General features: G+C 45.0%; 2 protein-coding genes across 2 annotated transcripts in view; both read left to right on the top strand.

Annotated features, from left to right (window-relative positions):
* The window catches only part of Ust (uronyl 2-sulfotransferase), a 286573-nt gene that overhangs the window by 222035 nt on the left and 45662 nt on the right, over window positions 1-18876 (top strand). The window contains exon 6 of the mRNA XM_057762423.1: window positions 17826-17923. Within this exon, the coding sequence (XP_057618406.1) occupies window positions 17826-17923 (98 nt within the window). The remainder of the gene's footprint in view (window positions 1-17825; window positions 17924-18876) is intronic.
* On the top strand, window positions 10712-11101 carry LOC130869925 (elongin-B-like). Its single transcript, XM_057762425.1, has one exon. The coding sequence runs from the start codon at window positions 10719-10721 to the stop codon at window positions 11043-11045; it is 327 nt and encodes a 108-aa protein (XP_057618408.1). The 5' UTR covers window positions 10712-10718; the 3' UTR covers window positions 11046-11101.

Here is an 18876-nt window from a genome sequence, read left to right as displayed (position 1 = left end):
GGGAAGGTCATGGACATTGCCTTCCTAGTAGCTCTAGACTGTAAAGAATTTCCCACTACAACTCTCTAAAATGTTGTCTACTCTTTTTAAAATATTACATTATATCAATAACTCTAAGGCTTTCTTAAATCAAACCAGCACTCTTGGGCTTCCAGAGGGGTGGAGAGCCAACTGAGCCTCTAAGACTAAAAGCTAAGAAGCAAAGGATGTACAGAGGTGTATGGCTTCCTAAAGGGAGAGCTCAAGAACAAACCCACAGTAGAGCGTTCTTTGCCTGTGAACAGTTAACACATTACAGAGAGACAATCTGTTTATTAACTGATTTGTGAACTAAAGAGAAGTTTAGCTAAGGTCTCATGAGAGTGCCTGTCACTGACAGCAACAATGCAGGAATTGTGTGTAATCAAGGGTCTGCTTGCATCATGGACTGCATTGCTGTTGCTTTCCGTGGGCTGCACTGAAATGGATTCTGATGCTTTGACCTAAGGGTAGAGAGTTGAAGTTAGTGGCTTGAAAACTTTCTAAGATTGTGAAGTCAAGCCACAATTTTCAGTTTGCCAGTGGATATTTCCAGCTCTGTTGGTCAAGTTTCACATGGTCTTTGCGGTGCTGCATCCTGGATCCCTAAAGACCACAGCTCTCCTTCTTGACTACTAAAGTCTTTACTTTTACTTCCTTTTTTATTATTTTGTTTTGTGAGCCAGGATCCCCTGCAGCCAGGATTATCATAACCTATGTAGCAGAGGCTGGCCAGGCTCCAGTTTCTACCTGGCTTCCCAGTTCCTCTCACTGCAGCTTTCCCCGGGGCTGAGTTGACTCCTCAAGCCCTTGCATTTATTTCCTTTGCTGCTTTATTCAGTGCTGCTGAACCCCCCAAATCCCTTAACCAATATGCTCAAAATTCAAAGCATAGATCACTCACTACCCTTATGCAGGCTTCTCTTTAGTTGATAAAGCATTTTCTTTCTTTCATTTTTTTCATGAGCCATTCTTGCTTTTTTTTTCAAATGCATGCTGTCCAATCCCCACTACTATCCTGTGAAACAGTTATGACTGCTGGTACTTTATAAGCCAGGAGAAGTATGTTTCAAAAGGTGTAACATGTCAGCCCTTGTAATCTGCCTGATAGAAAGAATCCTATGAGTTAGCCTCAACTAGATGACCTAGTGACAATCCAGACTCTTCTCTTCAAGTCCCATGTCCCATTTATCTCTTCTGTACTCTAGTCTCAGCACAGATACATTTTCTTTACCAGTCTAGTCTTTTCAGAAACATAACAAAGCAAATTATAAGTCTTCTCTTTCCCCACGGGAATGTCTGTTTCAGTTGCTTCTCTGTCATTGTGCCTGTTAGAGACAACTGAAAAGAAGGAGTGATTTTATCTTACAGCTTCAGGGATCTGTCCCACATAGCAGGGAAGGCATGGCGAGATAGACCGCTCACATCATGAGAAACACAGAGACTGTAAAGGGCCGGAGGTATTATCCTGGCAAGGACGTGGTTCCAGTGACCTAGTTCCTTAAGGTAGACCCTAGCTTCTAAAGTTTCCAGAACCTCTTAAAATAGCAGCACCAGCTGGAGACCAAGCAGCCAGGGCATAAACCGTGAGGGAGTATTTCAGACTCAAACCATAATAGTACCCAAACGAACTGCCTATGGCGAGACATGGGGACAAAAAGGGGTCATACACGGATCACGTTCTTCACTGATGTTAAGGGAGGTGTAAGAGGTCCTTCTGTTTATGTGTTGCTTTCGTTGGTTAATCGATAAAGAAACTGCTTGGCCTGATAGGGCAGAACTTAGGTAGGCGGAGAAGACAGAACTGAATTCTGGGAGGAAGAAAACAGAGTCAGAGAGCCACCATGGAGACACCAGGTCAGACATGCTAAATCTTTCCTGGTAAGCCACAACCTCATGGTAAACACAGATTAATAAAAATGGCTTAAATCAAGATGTAAAAGTTGGACAATAGGAGGCTAGAGCTAATGGCCAAACAATGTTTTAATTAATACAGTTTCTGTGTGATTATTTCCGGTGTAAGGTAGCCAAGTGGCCCGAACAAGGGGCCCCGCTCCCTGTAACAAAAGGACACTTAAGAAGTAAGAGTCCCCTGCTCCCCCCAAAAAGAAGTCCCAAGCCTGCTAGATTCTCTTGACTAGTCAGAAGATAGGAAACCCTGGTGCAAGCTCCACGTGCCTGCAGACAGCTGGATCTAGGCAGCGTTTGACCCCCTGAGACAAGGGAGTTGCCATTCCCTTCAGGCTTCAGCCCACGAGTCCTTGTGTTCCTTGGCACTTGTGGGCACTTAGTTTCTTAGTTCTAGGATATGAATCATGGCTGTGGGGCAGGGAATGAACTGTACTTCATAGTTACCAACTGACACTAGTAGCCCAAGAAGTGGACCACAGGGTAGAGACTGCTCTAGGCCTGGTTAGTTGGTGATCGTTGGTCATTGCACTTTGAGTATTCCAAGTGTTTCTCTAGTTATTATTAGGAATTTATTCAGGGTTGGAGAGATGGCTCCGCAGTTAAGAGCGCTTATTGCTCTTGGAGAGAACCCGGGTTCAGTTTCCAGCACCCACATGGTAGCTTACAACCATCTGTAACTCCAGTTCCAGAGGATCTGATGTCCTCTTGGGATGTCTTTAAACTTCTGCATACACGGGGTATATATAAATAAACTCACACACACACACACACAAGCATAAAATTAAATAAATGTAAAATTAAATAAAATAAAACACATAAAATTAAATAAATGTAAACAAACAAAAGCTAAAGAATTGCTTCTCCACCGTCCCACCATGGGTGCGGAAATCTTTCACGATAAGACAAAGTGAGGTGAAACTCCTCCAAATGTGTTCTCATGTGAATCTATACCTGTGCCTAAATGATAAATAGAGATGTGACCATGGACCTGCCCTCCCTGTCAGGATTAAATTCTCACATGTTTAGAGTGAGTTTAGAAAATATTTCCTTCCCTTTGCCTTTGTGTCTCAAATTTCAAAGCTGTAGAGCAGCAATTCTCAACCTGTGAGTCATGGCCCATTTGGAAAACCTATCTCCAAAACATTTACACTGCGATTCATAAGAGGAACAAAATTACAGTTGTGAAGCAGCAACAAAAATGATTTTATAGTTGGGGGTCACCGTGACATGAGGAACTGTATTAAAGTGTCGTGGCATTAGGAGGTTGAGAGCCACTGCTTAAGCAAACTCGGGATGTGAAGCTGTAAAGGTGAAAAAGTGATGGTTCACAAATGTCTCCTCCAGCAGGAAAACAGCTCAGGAAACTTTAGGGAAGTTGAAGGAGAAAGACAGAGGCTGAGGCTATAGGCAAGGCTTGCCCGGCTCACAGAAGGCTCTGCCTTAAGTGTCTGGCACAGGGAAAGGAAAGGGAGACAAAGAAGAAAGGAGGAGGAAGAAGAGAAGGTGGCAAGAAGGGGTAAGCAGGCCATGAATGAGCAAGCAAACTAGGGGATGGGTCGCAAGAATAATTACAGTCAAGGGTTGCTGTACTCAGTATTTTCTCCCTGGGGAATTTCTCTTTGTTTTTTATTATTTGCTATGGAAAATTTCAAGTGTTCACAAAATGTGTAGGTAAAGTTCCATCACACAGATAATTCTTAGTCATCCATGATCCTTAAGGAAATGGAAATTCCAAGTTAATTGAAAGTGATGATTTTATTTGCTTTCAGCATTTCTTCATTAATCTCTTCATGGGTCTCTGCAGTGACCTTTGGAGTTGAGAGGCTGTGGCCTTTAAAATAGCCACAAACATGCTGTTTATATTCTAGATAGCCAGAAGTTGAAAGTGTGACTTTTGTGGTTTGTTTTGGAATCTTCAGCCCCAAACTTTGGACTATTGGATGTGAAAGAAAGAAAGAAAGAAAGAAAAAACAGTTGTGGAATTCTTCAGCTGGGGAGGCAGCAGCATCCAAAGTCTATGATGCTAAGACAGTTTCTGTGGCTTTCAGAAACTTGTCTGCCCCAAAGGGATCATAAATAACTTTTATGGTATAAAACCCTTGAAGAAAATACTTGATTCCCCAGAAATTCCGACCATTCTTCCACTCAATGAATTTCCTGCTGGGAGAATCTGTTTGAGCATGCTCGCTCTGGTCCTATGTCTCCAGGAAAACACTCCCCTGTGTTGAGGCTTGCCTTCCCCCAGGAGCTTCTTTTAACAGAATGAAATGGTGGGAGATGAAACATGAGTTCCTTTCCACTCTGTAATTGAACTGCAGCTGGCCTTCTGATCTCTGCTTCTGGGGTCGCAAGCACCTTGGCCTTCTGGCATTAGGAAGAGCACAGTCAGGGGTTAAAATGGGTTTCTTCCTTGTGAGTGTGCGTATGTGCATGCATTCCTGAGGTGTATATATGCAGGTGTGCTTACCATCCACGTGCATGTGGAGGCCAGAGGTATATGTAGGTGTGCTCACCATCCACGTGCATGTGGAACCCAGAGGTATATGCCAGGCGTCTTCTATCTCTTTGCTCCTCGTTTTGGAGATTGGGTCTCTACTGAAGCTGGAGCTCTCTGTTTTTACTGGCTTGGCTAGACAGCAAGCCCCTGAGGTCTAACCTTCTCTGCCCACCCTCAACCTGTGCTAGAGTTACAGACATGCACCATTGCATCTGGCTTTTTACATCTATGCTGGGGATCCAAACCCAGGTTCTTGTGCTTATATAATAAGAATTTTACCGCAGAGCCATCTCCCTAGCTCCTTAAAATGTATTTCCTTGGTTATTTGTTTTTTTAAGGGAAAAATCTCCAGCTAGTGTTAAAGTCCATGGGATTCAGGGGCTGTCCATTAATGAGATTATTCTCTGACCCAGATACAAAGACCCACTGTGGTGAGTCTTGCCCATTTTCCATGTGACTAGATAAAGGGGTAGGAAAGCAGTACTCTATAAACCTGGTTCTTCATTTATTTTAAATGTTGTATCAGTGTCAATATAAGAATACGGTGTGGGAGGTCCTTCTGTCTATGTCTTGCTTGTATTGGTTAACAAATAAACTGCCTTGGCCTGTTGATAGGGCAGAACTTAGGTAGGCAGAGATGACAGAACTGAATGCTGGGAGAAAGGAGGCAGAGTCAGGGAGAAGCCATGTAGCCCTGTTGGAGACAGACACCCGAACTTTTCCCCGGTAAGCCACACATGGCGATACACAGATTAATGGAGAGTTAATTAATATGTAAGAGTTAGCCGATAAGAAGCTAGAGCTAATGAGCCAGGCAGTGATTTAAATAATACAATTTCTGTGTGATTATTTCAGGGCTAAGCAGCCGGGAACTAACTAGCGGCCTCCATACTACAAGAATAGCTATTCTTTTATACTCTGTGTTTCCAAGTATATCACTACCACCCTGTGCAGAGAGAAGCAGCCTCCAGCCCTGTATTGGTCTGAATCCCTAGCAGTAGGATGCTGGAACCCAAGGACCTGGCATATACCTGGGCATCACTAGGGAGACACACAACAGAATTCTGGTGGCAGAGGTTTGGCCATTTGGCTTTTTCTGGGACTTCTTTGTCCTAGAGTCACAGGCAACCAAGGTGCATAATCCCAGCCATTATTCTTCCAAATGGAGCCCGCATCTGATATTTGCCTCCTACATTGAGGAATGGGTTGTAGATCAGTATGTGTTCAATTTTGCAAAGAATGACTAAAGATATACTGTCGTTGAAGTAAATTATTGTTGGTTTTTTTGGGGGGTGTTATTTACTTATTTTTTGGCTTTAAAATGCATTGTAGTTGTAGTCTGGACTTCACTTTGCTGGTGAATTTTTTATGATGTTGTTTATTGAAAAGCAGTACAATCACCTAAAAGCTTTTATCAGGCCTCCAGATCCCATAGTGATTTCCTAAGCATAGCTCAATTCAAATAAAAATTTCATCATCTCCAAAGACTACTTTGATAAAGTACTTGTCTGGCATTGGGTGTGGATTACAATGCAGAGAGAATTGTCTAGAAATGTGAACTATATAATGGACGACTTAGGGCAAAGCTAATGACATTTTTGAATTCCTGGCACGCTTCACAGCCCCATGGAAGTGACTTGTGCTCAGCATTCACAGCTATGACGTGAGTATCTCGCAGCAGCCGTAGACAGAATCACATCGATGCCTGGCGTAAGCTCTCTGATGTACGAAGTAAAAATAATCTCATTTCAGTCAATGTGTGTGAGGCTTTGGCACAGGATTGACATAGCACCAAGATTCTTTCCCTTCACAGGTTGAGCTCCACAGACCTCAGGTCACCCGTGCCTCTGCTGGGCAAGGTTTTCTTACAGAGCTCACTCTAACAGGGAGCATGAATGGCCCACGCATGTTGCCTGTGGTATGGTGACATTTCATTCCCTCAGCTTCCAAACATATCACGAGAATAAGTAGCGTGTCTAAGAGGAATCCAAAGGAATAAAAATGGAGGTTCTCCTCTAGGCACGGAGCAGTGGCAGTTTGCTCTGGTGAAGAACCAGACTGTGGCTACCCGGAATGGATTTATAGGTAAAGGGTAGAGGTACTGATGGTGTCTAAGCCAAGGTGGAGCCCAGACCTGGCCCTGGTGGGGACCTGTACTTCCCGTCCCTCTCAAGAAAGGAAGCAGAAGGTAATAGCAATGCACCTGCTGCCTTGAGCCGTGGGCCTAAGAAGCTGAGGCCTCCAGAGATAAGAACAAAGCCCTAGGCTGGCAACTGGGAAACGGCCTATTTGCTGCTTCTTGCTGCAAGTCTGCAGTCTCCTCATTGTTCCCATAGGCCAAGTATTAACATCTGGTTCTGGACTAAGAGCTCGGGGGTCCAGAAAGTGTTAGCCATGAAACTAATAAGGAAGGACAGGAGGAGGGACAGAAACACGAGAAAGAGTAAGAAGCAGGTTAAACAGAGAGAATCTCTCCCCTAGAATAGGCCACAGACAACACATGTTACAGCATGTGAAAATATGTCACTGAAACGAAGCCTCACACATGGTAGGCAAGTACTCTATGCCCCCAGCCCTCTTTTTACCATTTATTTTGAGACAAGGTCTATGTAAGTTACCCAGGCTGACCTTGAACTTCCTCTATAGCCCAGGCAAGCTTTGAACTTGGAACCTGCCTCGCCCTTCCAAGTGACTGAGATTACAGGCCTTGGCCACTGAGCCCAGCTTAGACCTCTTTTTGCTCAGTATTCTTTCTACCCAACCCCTAAAGTCAGTCCTTCCATTTTATGATCCTGTAAAGTTTAGGCCCTACATAATTTTGCAAAGACATTTCTTAAGCATCTTAGGAAGGTCCTTCAATACCCAACTCGGTACAGAGCAGCTGACGGTTTTGTAAGTAACTCCCACTGGGGTGACCCCTGTTTAAAGACCTTCTTTGTGTCAGTATTTGAGACAGATGCAGAAGGAAAAGGGTTATTAGCCAAAAACACTATAATTCTGAGAATTAGTGCCTGTTAATGTATTCCACTTCACCTTTGAAAATGTTTGCACAAAACTGGGCTGGGCCTGGTGGGTTTCGACGAGAGTCTGCAGGCACTGCTTTGCCTAATAAAATAACCACATCGGCTGGCAAAAGTCTGCATACCTGGCTGCCCTTCCTGCCCTGGAGCTTGGAACAGCATTGGCTCTGGCAGGTACGATTTCCAAAAGATTTGGAGAGCCAGCCTAGCACCCCACCTGTGGGCAGTGTGCCTCCCCAAAGGCCAGATTGGGGTTTCTTGCTTTTTAGAGACTCAAAGGGCCTCTGTTCCTTCACATTGGATAATGACAGTTGGAATAACCAAAGAATTCGTGTGCATTACCAGAACGGTGTGATAGCGACATGATAAACCAAGATTGTAATCGCTTGAATTGTTTTATTTTAAAATTATCCTAATTATTATTGTTTGCATGTGTGATGTGGTGTGTGTGTATGTGTGTGTGTGTAAGGGGGGTGTACATGGGTGTGCATGTGGAGGTCAGAGGGCAGCGGTTGGAGTTGGTTCTTTTCACTTTTCATGGGGTGTAAGGAATTGAATTCAGATGTCCAGGCAGGCACAAGTGACTTCGCATGCTAAACCACCTCGCTGGGGCTTAAATTTCTTTTCAACACAAGGTGCCATGGCTTTGTTGTTGTTGCTGTGTATGTGTAGTATATGAACGTGTGTACATGTTGGACCCCAGTGTGTGTGCTCTCAGAGGTCAGAGATCAACATCAGGCTGATCCTCGTTTGCTCTGCACCATATTTTTCTGAGCCACCAGCTCTCACTGAATCTGGAGCTCACTGATTCGTTAAACTAGCTAGCCATCAAATACCCAGGATCCTCTTGTCTCTGCCTTCCAGCCCCGAGAGCACGTACTCTCAGACCCAATTTTGTATGTGGTTCTTGGGATCTGAACTCAGGTCCTCAGGCTTGCGCAGGAAGCACTTTGCCCACTGATCCTTCTCCCTAGCTGGGATGCTGTATGTTTTTAAATATTTGAGGGCATTAAAGATACAGATGCTACATAACCATTAGCACTGTTGTACATGGATGAGAGCTGCTCTTCAACATGTTCACATGAGTTAGACAAGTGCAACTCTCGGCGGCCTGCGCCCTGCCCAGGAGAGGAAAAGAGAAATTTGTGTCGTTGTTGAGGTTGTTGTTGCTGTTGTTTTTGTTCTCTTTCTACTTTGATTCTAAGAACTAGGTGTTATGATTCACGTTAATGCGAAAGTACTTTCTCAGTCCTATAATCGCCTACTCCCACAGGTGTGGAGGGGTGTTCTGGGGTGGAGCCCAAGAGCTTAATGTCCACATTGCACGCAGCAGGCACAGTAGCAGTGGGCGAGTTAAGGTATAATTGATGCAGGGAGGGACAGTGGTGTCCAGTAAATGCCCAGAATCCAGGAGATGGCCCTTTCAAACACTTACACTGTTAACCAAGCCTGGCAACTGTTGTGACATGATAAGAGTCTGTACCTAACCTGGAAAGGGGGGATGGGGAGCTAATAAAAGCAAAGAATCCTCTTCTAGAATTCAGAGGTACCAGGCTATGAAGAAAACTTTCTACATCAGAGGCTTGGACACAAGATGCAAAACATGATCCTACTAGACAGAGGGGTCAAACAGCCCTGCCCCAGGCAGTGGGACATCTCATCAGAAATGAGATGCAGAGATAGGTCACGTGATCCACCCAAATGGTCTTGAGCTAGGTTTGTCGGCTAGAGCCGAGATTTTTAGATTTTGAATCGTTATATCAGATAAGATGTTAAACATAGCCCAGTGGATATAGAGATGGGCAAAAGATCTTCAGGAGGGCAGGGAGTCCTGGTGTCCTGCCCATACCCCCCAGCCACACTGGGCCCTTTGTGGGCTTGATTGGTTTTAGTGGGACTTTGTAAACCCCTCATTTGCAGGCCCAACTTTAGCCATAGAATTGGAGAGAGTTTGGTGGCCCTGGCTAAAAATTCCAGAGACAACAGAAGAACTCAGGGCCTGGCAGTAAATTCAGGGTGACTTTTGGGACCTCTGAGAAAAGGCAATGGGCTACCTTTAGAGTCGTATAATTTATATTATCTTCAACAGACAGAAACTACACTTTTAATTAACCCTTCCCACCTCCCACCCTGTTCACAGTACTCCCTGAACTTTGTTCATTGAACAAGATGAAAAAACAAATCTAAAGTCCCCAGAATGCCTCATTCATGCCACAAGTATTTGTGAATACATTGGTCTACGTTCTATAAAGGTCCACCTCTCCTCTCCTCTTCCTCCATTCTCCTCCCCTCCCTACTACATTGTTGCCATTGTGTTGAGTTAATGAAAAGATGCCCAGGCCGGGCAGTGGAGGCGCATGCCTTTAATCCCAGCACTCGGGAGGCAGAGGCAGGTGGATCTCTGGGAGTTTGAGACCAGCCTGGTCTACAAGAGCTAGTTCCGGGACAGGCACCAAAGCTACAGAGAAATCCTGTCTCGAAAAACCAAAAAAAAATAAAAAATAAAAATAAAAAAAATAAAAAGATGCCCAGGAATCACACTGAGCCCAACATCTTTTCATGCATTAATTTGTGAGACCATTCCCACCTAAGCCCTGACTAAGAGCTCATTGCTGTAGGCAGGAGTCAGCGGAGGAAGCCAATGAGAGGGTGGTGTCTCTGCACATCTTATAAATTCCCTCAAGGGCGCAGGGGATGGTGACAATAGGTTCACTCCAGCACGGAAAGTTGGTATGTTAGAGAAGGGAGCACCATACCTGGCTCTGACCCCACTGAGCCAGATGATATCATAGTTAAGAAGTTCACCTCAAGGAGATGCCGACTGTGACCAATGAGACCCTGTGACCAACTAACTAAAGGCGGCAAGGGCCTCTGTCAGTCATCGGTCACAGTGAGACACCTTGCTCTCTCCTTGTGCCATAAATATAGGACAGACCTTCCGCCTGTCTCACACCTTCCCTTGCTCCATAGCTGTGGCGTCCCCTACTCTGCCTCGGCATGCCATGCTCATCTCTTATCGTCTGCCTTATCCCTCTAGAACTCTAACCCAAAACAAACTCTTCCATCCATCGCTCTTGATAATGGCATCTTACCACAGCACCCGAAGACAGCAGCAGAAGAGTACCAGTCCTCAAAATTTAAGACCCTGAATTGCTTTTAACTTTCAGTCACTTTTAATACATTTTGAATCAAATCATAATGCAACAGTTTTACATGTTATATGATTATGCATATTAAGCATGCTTTAGGTCGAGCCAGAAGCAGCCGCCGGGATGACCACCATCTTCACGGACGCCAAGGAGTCGAGTACGGTGTTCGAGCTGAAGCGCATCGTTGAGGGCATCCTCAAGCGGCCGCCGGATGAGCAGCGGCTGTACAAGGATGACCAGCTCCTTGATGATGGAAAAACTCTGGGCGAGTGTGGCTTCACTAGCCAGACAGCACGGCCACAGGCCCCAGCCACAGTGGGCCTGGCCTTTCGAGCAGATGATGCCTTTGAAGCACTGCGCATTGAGCCCTTCTCCAGCCCTCCAGAGCTTCCAGATGTGATGAAGCCACAGGATTCTGGAGGCAGTGCCAATGAACAAGCTGTGCAGTGAGGGCCCAGGCCCACCCCCACTCCTAAAGACCCATTCCCTCAATAAAGATGATTTGGCTGTCAAAAAAAAAAAAGCATGCTTTATATGTTTTTCAACACACATTCTTGCCTTTGTGGGAAATCTTTTTCCTTCGTGCCCATGAAAAATCAATAGGAAAAGCTCCTCTCGCTGAATCAGCCAGCTCGTCAGCTGCGCAGCACGACAGCCTCACCTGCAGGAGCCCAGCTGCAGCCATGGTTCATCTCAGAGAAGTGAGGAAGCATACCGAGGCTACGGTCCCAGAGTGAGGCAACATGGGAATAGGGAACACAGATTCAGTAAATAACTCTGGGCTCCCACTGCGCTTCAGAAAGGTGCAGGAAATTCAAAACTGCAGGAAACAGTGAGGAGCAGGTACATTCTGGGCCTTCCACACACTCTCCTGGTGCTACAGGTGGGTTGAGCTCCCCTAGTCAAGAAAAACCTTCTTATGTCAAGCACAAACAAAACTTGGGGTAACCTAGACACTCCGAAAGGGCTACCGCAGCTGTGCATAGGGTTACCAGGGGTTACCGTCATTTGGGTTAGAATTCCTGTCGGGCAGAATGATTCCTCCTCCTGAGGCTCGAAGGTCCTAACCACAATCAAAAATAGCTGTCAGTTAAGATTCAGAAGAACCGTCGTTGTTATTGTTTGGCTTTTTGAGACCGGATCTCACTATGTATCCCAGGCTGGCCCCAGATTCACAATCTTCCTGCCTTTGCCTCCTGAGGGCTGGAAATCCAGCATGTGCCACCACAATCCCTTTGGGTTTGTTTCTGTGTTGCTTTGTTGTGGTTGTTGTTTTGTTTTTCGTTGGTTTGTTTTTCAGCTGCATGTTAGTAGTGGAAGGGAGTGGGGCAGCTAGCCCCGTTGACTCATTTTCAGCTTAAGAATATAAGCGGACCACAGTAATTATTTTCCAATATCCCATTAAGATAATAAGGCAGTGGTTCTCAACCTTTCCTAATGCTGTGGTGACCCCCAAATATGAAATTATTTTATTGCTACTTCATAACCTTATGTTTCCTAGTGTTATGAATTCTAATATAAATATCTGGTATGCAGGTTTTCTGATATGCTACCCCTCGTTGGATGGTGACCCACTGGTTGAGAACCTCTATAAGGGATGGTCACATGACCAGACTTGACAAGGAAGACAACAGAAAGATGGGACCCTTGAACATCCCACCATAGAGAGAGTGGGATGTTGATAGCCGGTCGTCATGGGTGGATCTTATATCCCTCAGAAGTTCACATGCGCACAAGACTTGGTCCCCAGCTGCTGGGACTTCTGGAAAATGAAATATGATAGAGACTAGTTGGAGGGTAAAGGTCATTAGGAGCATGTCATTGAAGGGTATTTTGGGACCCTAGTCCCTTCTCTGCACCCTCTCTGTCTTTGCTTTCTGGCTGCCATGGGGTGAGCAGCTTGCTCCTCTACACCTTCTTATTGTGATAGTCTACCTCGCGACAGCTCCCTAGCAATGACTGAAGTCTCATACCTCCCATGAATCAAAATAAACGTTTCTTTCTGCTGGTTGTTTATCTCAGGAATCTGTTACAGTGACAGAAACTGGCTAGCACACTGTGACCAAGAAGCCCCAACCCTGAGTGCATTTAGAGAAGATAATAGGATCCGACTGAGCGCCAAGTAGACTTACTAAGTCCCTGCCCCAACTCCTCTCAGTGATGGATTGTGATGCAGGAGTGTAAGCCAATAAACCCTTTCTTCCCAAGTTGCTTTTTGATGTGGGATTCCCCTCTGTATGTTGTGAATATGATTGGTTAATAAATAAAGAAACTGGCTTGGCCTGAAAGGGTGGAGTAGAGCGAGGCGGGGGAAAAATAAAGTGAACGTTGGGAGAAAGGAGGCGGAGTTGAGGAGAAGCTATGAAGCCCCACTGCAGACAGACACAGGAAGACCTAATAAGCCACAGCTTCGTAGCCATGCACAGATTAATAGAAATGGGTTAAATTACTATGTAAGAGTTAGCCAATAAGACGTTAGAGCTAATGGGCCAAGCAGTGATCTAATTAATATAATTTCTGTGTGGTTATTTCGGGTCTGAGCTGCCGGTGGCCGGGAAACAAACAAGCGGCCTCTCACTACAGCTTTTAGTCCAACTGTTTATCACAGAGACAGAAGCAAACTAGGATTTAAGAGTTGCTGGACTAGGTCCCAAGCAAATAGGAATACTGGTTACAGTGAAGGTAGAGTGATACCTTGTTTACCCGGAACATCCCACCATAGGACACAGACATATAGCCAAGGTGTCAGAAGTGGCGTAAAGGACCACATGAATATCAAAGTCGATGTCACCGGTAACATCCACCACCTTAGCGGGAACTTGCAATAGACAAAAGTACCACGTCCTAACAGTGATGCTTTCTGAAGGACTGTGTGCACATCCACTCCAAAGGATGCTTTCCATCCCCTCCAGGGCTGTGTTACCAGTGATTCCAGCCAGACCGGAGTATGGAGGATGCTATCTGCTCCCTTGAAGTCCATTCAACATCACTAAGAAGTCTTGTTTGACTCTTCCAGTTCTGGGTTGGGAGGAAAAAGGCTTTTGAGTAGAGTGTACGCAATAAAGGTTAGCTCAGGGCACATGCATTCCACTTATCTAAACTGACTAACCCATCAAATTTGTACTCCCACTGCCATTGCCCACCTTTCATGCCCCCTTGTGAATGGGCTCAGTAATTCCTCCCTTGCCCAGCCAGCTGTTGGAGCCTGCACAATGAAGCGCCCTTCCGCGTGTCCTTTACCGGCCAGCTCTCCTCTAACGGCTCTAATTTTCAAGTAGGAAGATCCACTCCAATCTCTTTTTAAATCCATACTGGAAAGGGTTTTGAGAGGTTTTTTTTCCTACATTGTCTTGTGGCTTCGTGTAGGAAACTCAAGCTCTGCAGGGGTGGGGGTGGGGAATATTGCCCGCTTTTGCTTAATATTATTAGTTTCTAAGCAAACTGTGTTCTTGACAAAATGTGAATTATGCACCTCATATTTCCATATTTTTTCCTGTTTTCTCTGAGTTAGTGGAAGCCATTATTTTAAAATTGTATGTGACCTACGGAACCTATATCGGCCTATGCAGATTCAAATTCTGAACATGTAGTAAGATGGGGTGATATGAAGAGCTGAATGGCGGGCAAAGTGAAGGGCGTGTGTGCTTTCTAATTTTATTTATGGGTCTAGGGTCGCAAATATTGTTCCCATTTTACAGATGAGGAACTTGAGCCTGTGAGACATAAACATTTGCCAAGGACCCCACTACTAGTCAATGGTACCTCCAGGTGAGATCTGATGACGTCGTACTGTCCCGAAACATTCTTCCAGGAGAGGTGGAAAGTCTAGATGGAAAATGCTGAATGAGAACTCTTATTCACGTGTAACTTTGAATGAAAGCGTGGCCGTCTTTTCTAGTTTTTCAGAACACAAAACCTGGTTTAGGGCCCTGGGCACCTCTGTCCTCCAGTTCATAAAATGAGTTGTGAGCTTCAGCCTCACGTCCCATGGATGAGGAATCTAAGGCTCAAAGGTGTCACCATTTTGCTAAGAACCCTCAGCTAATTGCAGAACTGGGACTAGACCTCAGACTCCTGTTAGCTACCAAAACTATAAACAACAAAATCCATAAGCCCTGCTAGTTTGGGTTTGTTGGGATTCTAAACCAAGTGTTTGTAAAATTCATTTAGGATAAATTCCAGGTAGGTTGGGTTTTTATCGTTCTGGTACGGAAAAGACTGTCGATTATCCTCAGTGCCCACTTTGAAGTATTTTCCTCTGTTTCCATAATGGTGTGAAATTATGAGTGGCGTCGAGTCCTGTGCCCGAGATCTACTTGTAAAAGAGTATTAGCCTTAGGCAGGGGAGGACACGGTAGAGGACCGCAGAATCCAAGGGCCTGAGGAACAAGCCGAGTCGACTTGACTGCAGTCCCTGCTGAGTGGTGTGACTTAGATCTTCCCACTCTAAATTAAAGAAAACTCAGATGTGAGTTTTAAAGATTTTTTTAAGCACTCTTATCCTAGCAGCACAAATGCAAAGTGGGGGAAACAAAAAGAACAAACCCCATCCCCCACCATCCGCCCCAGTCAGAATCGCTGCCTTAAGAGAACAGACTCTGGCAAGAGTGTGGGAAAGAGGAAGGCGACACACCACTGGGGGGAACGCCCGCTGGCACAGCCACTGCGGAAGTCAGTGTGGAGGTTCCTCCGAAAACTAAAATTAGAGCTCCCCGATGACACAGCTGCGCCGAGCGTGGACAGACACTCGCGGGAATCAAAGATCGCGTCACACCATGGCGCTTGCTACACACACATCTATGTTTATTGCTGTACGTCTTATAAAACCCAAGAGATGCAAGGAGCTTAGAGGTCCAGAAATAGATGAACGAGTAAAGAAAATGTGATATGATAAATGTGTGCACACACATGCACAGATCACATGTGCATACACGCAAGCACACAACATACATGTGCATACACAGAAACACACATGATGTGCATGCGTGCACACACAGATGCACACACAATAGGATTTTATTCAGCCATTAAGAAGAATAAATAAGGTTATTTGCCAGAAAATGAATGGAAACAGAGATCATGAGGGGAAGAGAAATAAGCCCAACTCAGGAAGACATGATGCTTTCTCTCATGGGGGGAATCTAGATTTAAATATATGTGTGTGTGTATTTGTGTATGTGGTGTGTATGTATATGGGATATAAAAGCAGAAGAGGGGTTTATGAGCAGGAGGACAGAGTTCTAAAGGGAAACAGACACTTGTAGTGTGGGAAGAAAGACAAAATAGAGTACATGCTTCCTTCATAGGCAGAATCTAGATTTATATACATACAAGCGTGTGTGCATGTCAGGAGGGAGGGAAGCAGAAAGGAAGTTTCAATGAGAAGGAAGTAAACCAGCAAGGGGTGAAGGGGTGGGGAGAGAACAGGAGAGGTGGGAAGGGGAGTGGAGGCGTGGGAAGGGGAATGGAGGTGTGGAAAGGAGAGTCGAGTCTTGAGAAGGGGAGTGGGGAGTGGGGGGCAGGTAGGAGCAAGATGTATGACATATGTGTATGGAAAACTCAGAATGATTTATATGCACTACACAAAAAAAACTTAATAAAAGTAAGCCATTTCTACTTAAATCATTCAAAGTAAAAGAAATAGTCGGAGAGATGACTCCGCAGTCAAGAGCGCTGGCTGCTATTCCAGGGGACCTGGGTTCCTTTCCCAGCATCCACATGGCAGTTCACAGGCATCTGTAACTCCAGTTCTAGGGAATCCAGCTCCCTCTTCAGGCCTCCTTTAGGCACCAGACATGCAACTGGTGCACAAACATACCTGCAGGCAAAATACTCATATGCTCAAAATAAAGTAAAACTTTCAATTAAAGGGATGAAAAAAGATGAAATTGTGAGAACATTTTAAAATACATATTGCTAAGAGAAGAGTATCACAAAAAGATGATCAGAATAAAGTTTCCCGTCAAATTAAAAACCAGGAGTTATGGGTAGACTCTGTCATCCCCAGAAACTGAGAGGCTCCTTCCAAAGAAGACACTGAACTGAGTTTCTGATTCGCTGGGAGTTAAGATGGCAGCTGGCCGTTCAGTCAGACTGCTCAGATAGTCAGGAACTGACTCCCAAAGGCCTTGGTCTTGAGCATCCCCGTCTGTGTCCGTGAGCAGTGGATATTGAGTGCTGCCCTTGACCTTCTGCTGGAGACATCTTTTATTTACTTCTAACTATAGAATTTCCTTAGCACGGCTGTAATGAGTGCCGTTCGTCATCCTAATGGGCTCAGATGGAACCCCTTGAAGTCCCCAAGGATGTACCTTGGTCTAAGAAAAGAAGCCGAGTCAACTGCACTCTCAACTAGAAATTTATGACTTCCCATGGGTTGACATTGCAGGGTTATTTGTGGTGTCCTATAGGGGCATGACCTTCTGAAACCCCATAGCCTACTAGCCATACTCCTACCCCCTTTTCACAACCAGCCAACTCCCTGCACCTTTGCCCTTCATCTCCATCAGGGTCTGGAGGTAAGCCCACCCACTCAATTTCCACCACACCCCTGGCCTTTCCAAACTCCTGTTAGCAATGCTGGCAGAGCTCATGTCTAGCCTTATGTAAGAGAAACCTCTTGCCTTTGAAAGTGATAGGATTCCTACATTCCCAAACCCTGCTGTTGCCTTACTTATAGCCTCAGAGTTGTGCAGCTTCTCGGAAATTTAGAGACCCTTTATGAGACTTCTAGAGAGATTCCATAATTGTTTATCAGATGTCTGTATCCATATAGAAACTCACTTATATAGGATTAATCACATTGGTAGGTGATTAACTCAAAATTCATTAAGAATGAAACTTACTGTATTAATTCCATAAACATTAATTAAGTGTCTACTGTATATCTGTGGCCTGGCAGATAGCTACTGGGGCCCTGTGAAGACCAAGAACAGGACTTTTTTTTTATCATGTTTATGACCCAACTAAATGTTCCTGCCTTCAGAAGAGGAGGGATACAGGGTACTCAGCCAAGCAGGACACCCTGACCTGCCCAGATCATACATATACCTGGACAGTGCACACAGAGATTGAGAGGCAAAAGGAAAGCTTTCTTAGGAAGTCTGAATTCTGTCTGTCTGCCTAAGACTTTCAGCTGAAATGTGAAATTATTTATTTTTTAATTGTATGGCATTCCTCAAAGCTCCGCTAAGACAATGAGGCTTTTCATGGCTGTGTCTTCTTTCCTAGGACATCAACGAGTGCATTCTGGAAAACTACCCTGAGTGTTCCAACCCCAGGTTGTTTTACATCATTCCATATTTCTGTGGACAGCACCCCAGATGTCGGTAAGCATACATCCACACGGGGAAAGCGCCCTGCCACACAGGTACTCTGGGGGAACCTTCTGCAGAAAGCCCCTCAACCTTCTGGAATTCAGTTCATGATTACAGTACCTCTTCAAGAATATCTTTTGCGCTGGGTGGTGGTGGCACACGCCTTTAATAGCAGCACTCAGGAGGCAGAGGCAGAGGCAGGGATATCTCTGTGAGTTTGAGGCCAGCCTGGACTACAGAGAGAGTTCCAGAACAGGCTCCAAAGCTACAGAGAAACCCTGTCTCAAAAAACCATATATAAATATATATATATATATATATATATATATATATATATATACACACACACACACACACACACACACATACACCCACATATATAAAAATTGCCATTCTGAGTGAAGCTCTGTGACACAGCAATAGGAATGATTATTGCAATAGATATGCAATAGGAACACCCACCAAGCCCATTCATCTGCCCAAAACACAGCTGTCACCACTACCTAACAAGACAGTGGAGACCAGTGTCAGGTGAGCAGGCCACTCCTCCACAGTGATTGTTTGTGACCCACACCCATCTCTATGCTTGGCAAGCCACGTGGAGCCCAACACTCCAGAAGCACACGTCCAGTTTGATGTGTCTCTAATGAGATACAGGCCACAGAACAGTGATTCGTCACCTGTGGGTCACGACCCCTTTATCAGTCGAACGACCTTTTCATTGAGATCACCTAAGGGCATCAGAAAACACAGATATTTACATTATGATTCATTAACAATAGCAAAATTACAGTTATGAAGTAGCAACAAAAGTAATTTTATGCTTGGGGCTCATCACAACATGAGGAACTGTGTTAAAGGGTCGCAGCATCAACAGCATTAAGAAGGTAGAGAACCACTGACATAAAAAGAGAACGGTGTCCAGAGATCAAGCCAGACTGACTTGAACACACAGACTTCTTTAC

Source organism: Chionomys nivalis, chromosome 2 (assembly GCF_950005125.1).
Source record: "Chionomys nivalis chromosome 2, mChiNiv1.1, whole genome shotgun sequence".
Taxonomy (NCBI): Eukaryota; Metazoa; Chordata; class Mammalia; order Rodentia; family Cricetidae; genus Chionomys; species Chionomys nivalis.
Note: the sequence above shows the minus strand (reverse complement) of the source record. Positions and strands in the feature narration are given on the sequence as shown.

Excerpts from the sequence above, each read along its gene's own strand:
- LOC130869925 (XM_057762425.1), top strand. The coding sequence starts at position 10,719 with ATGACCACCATCTTCACGGACGCCAAGGAGTCGAGTACGGTGTTCGAG.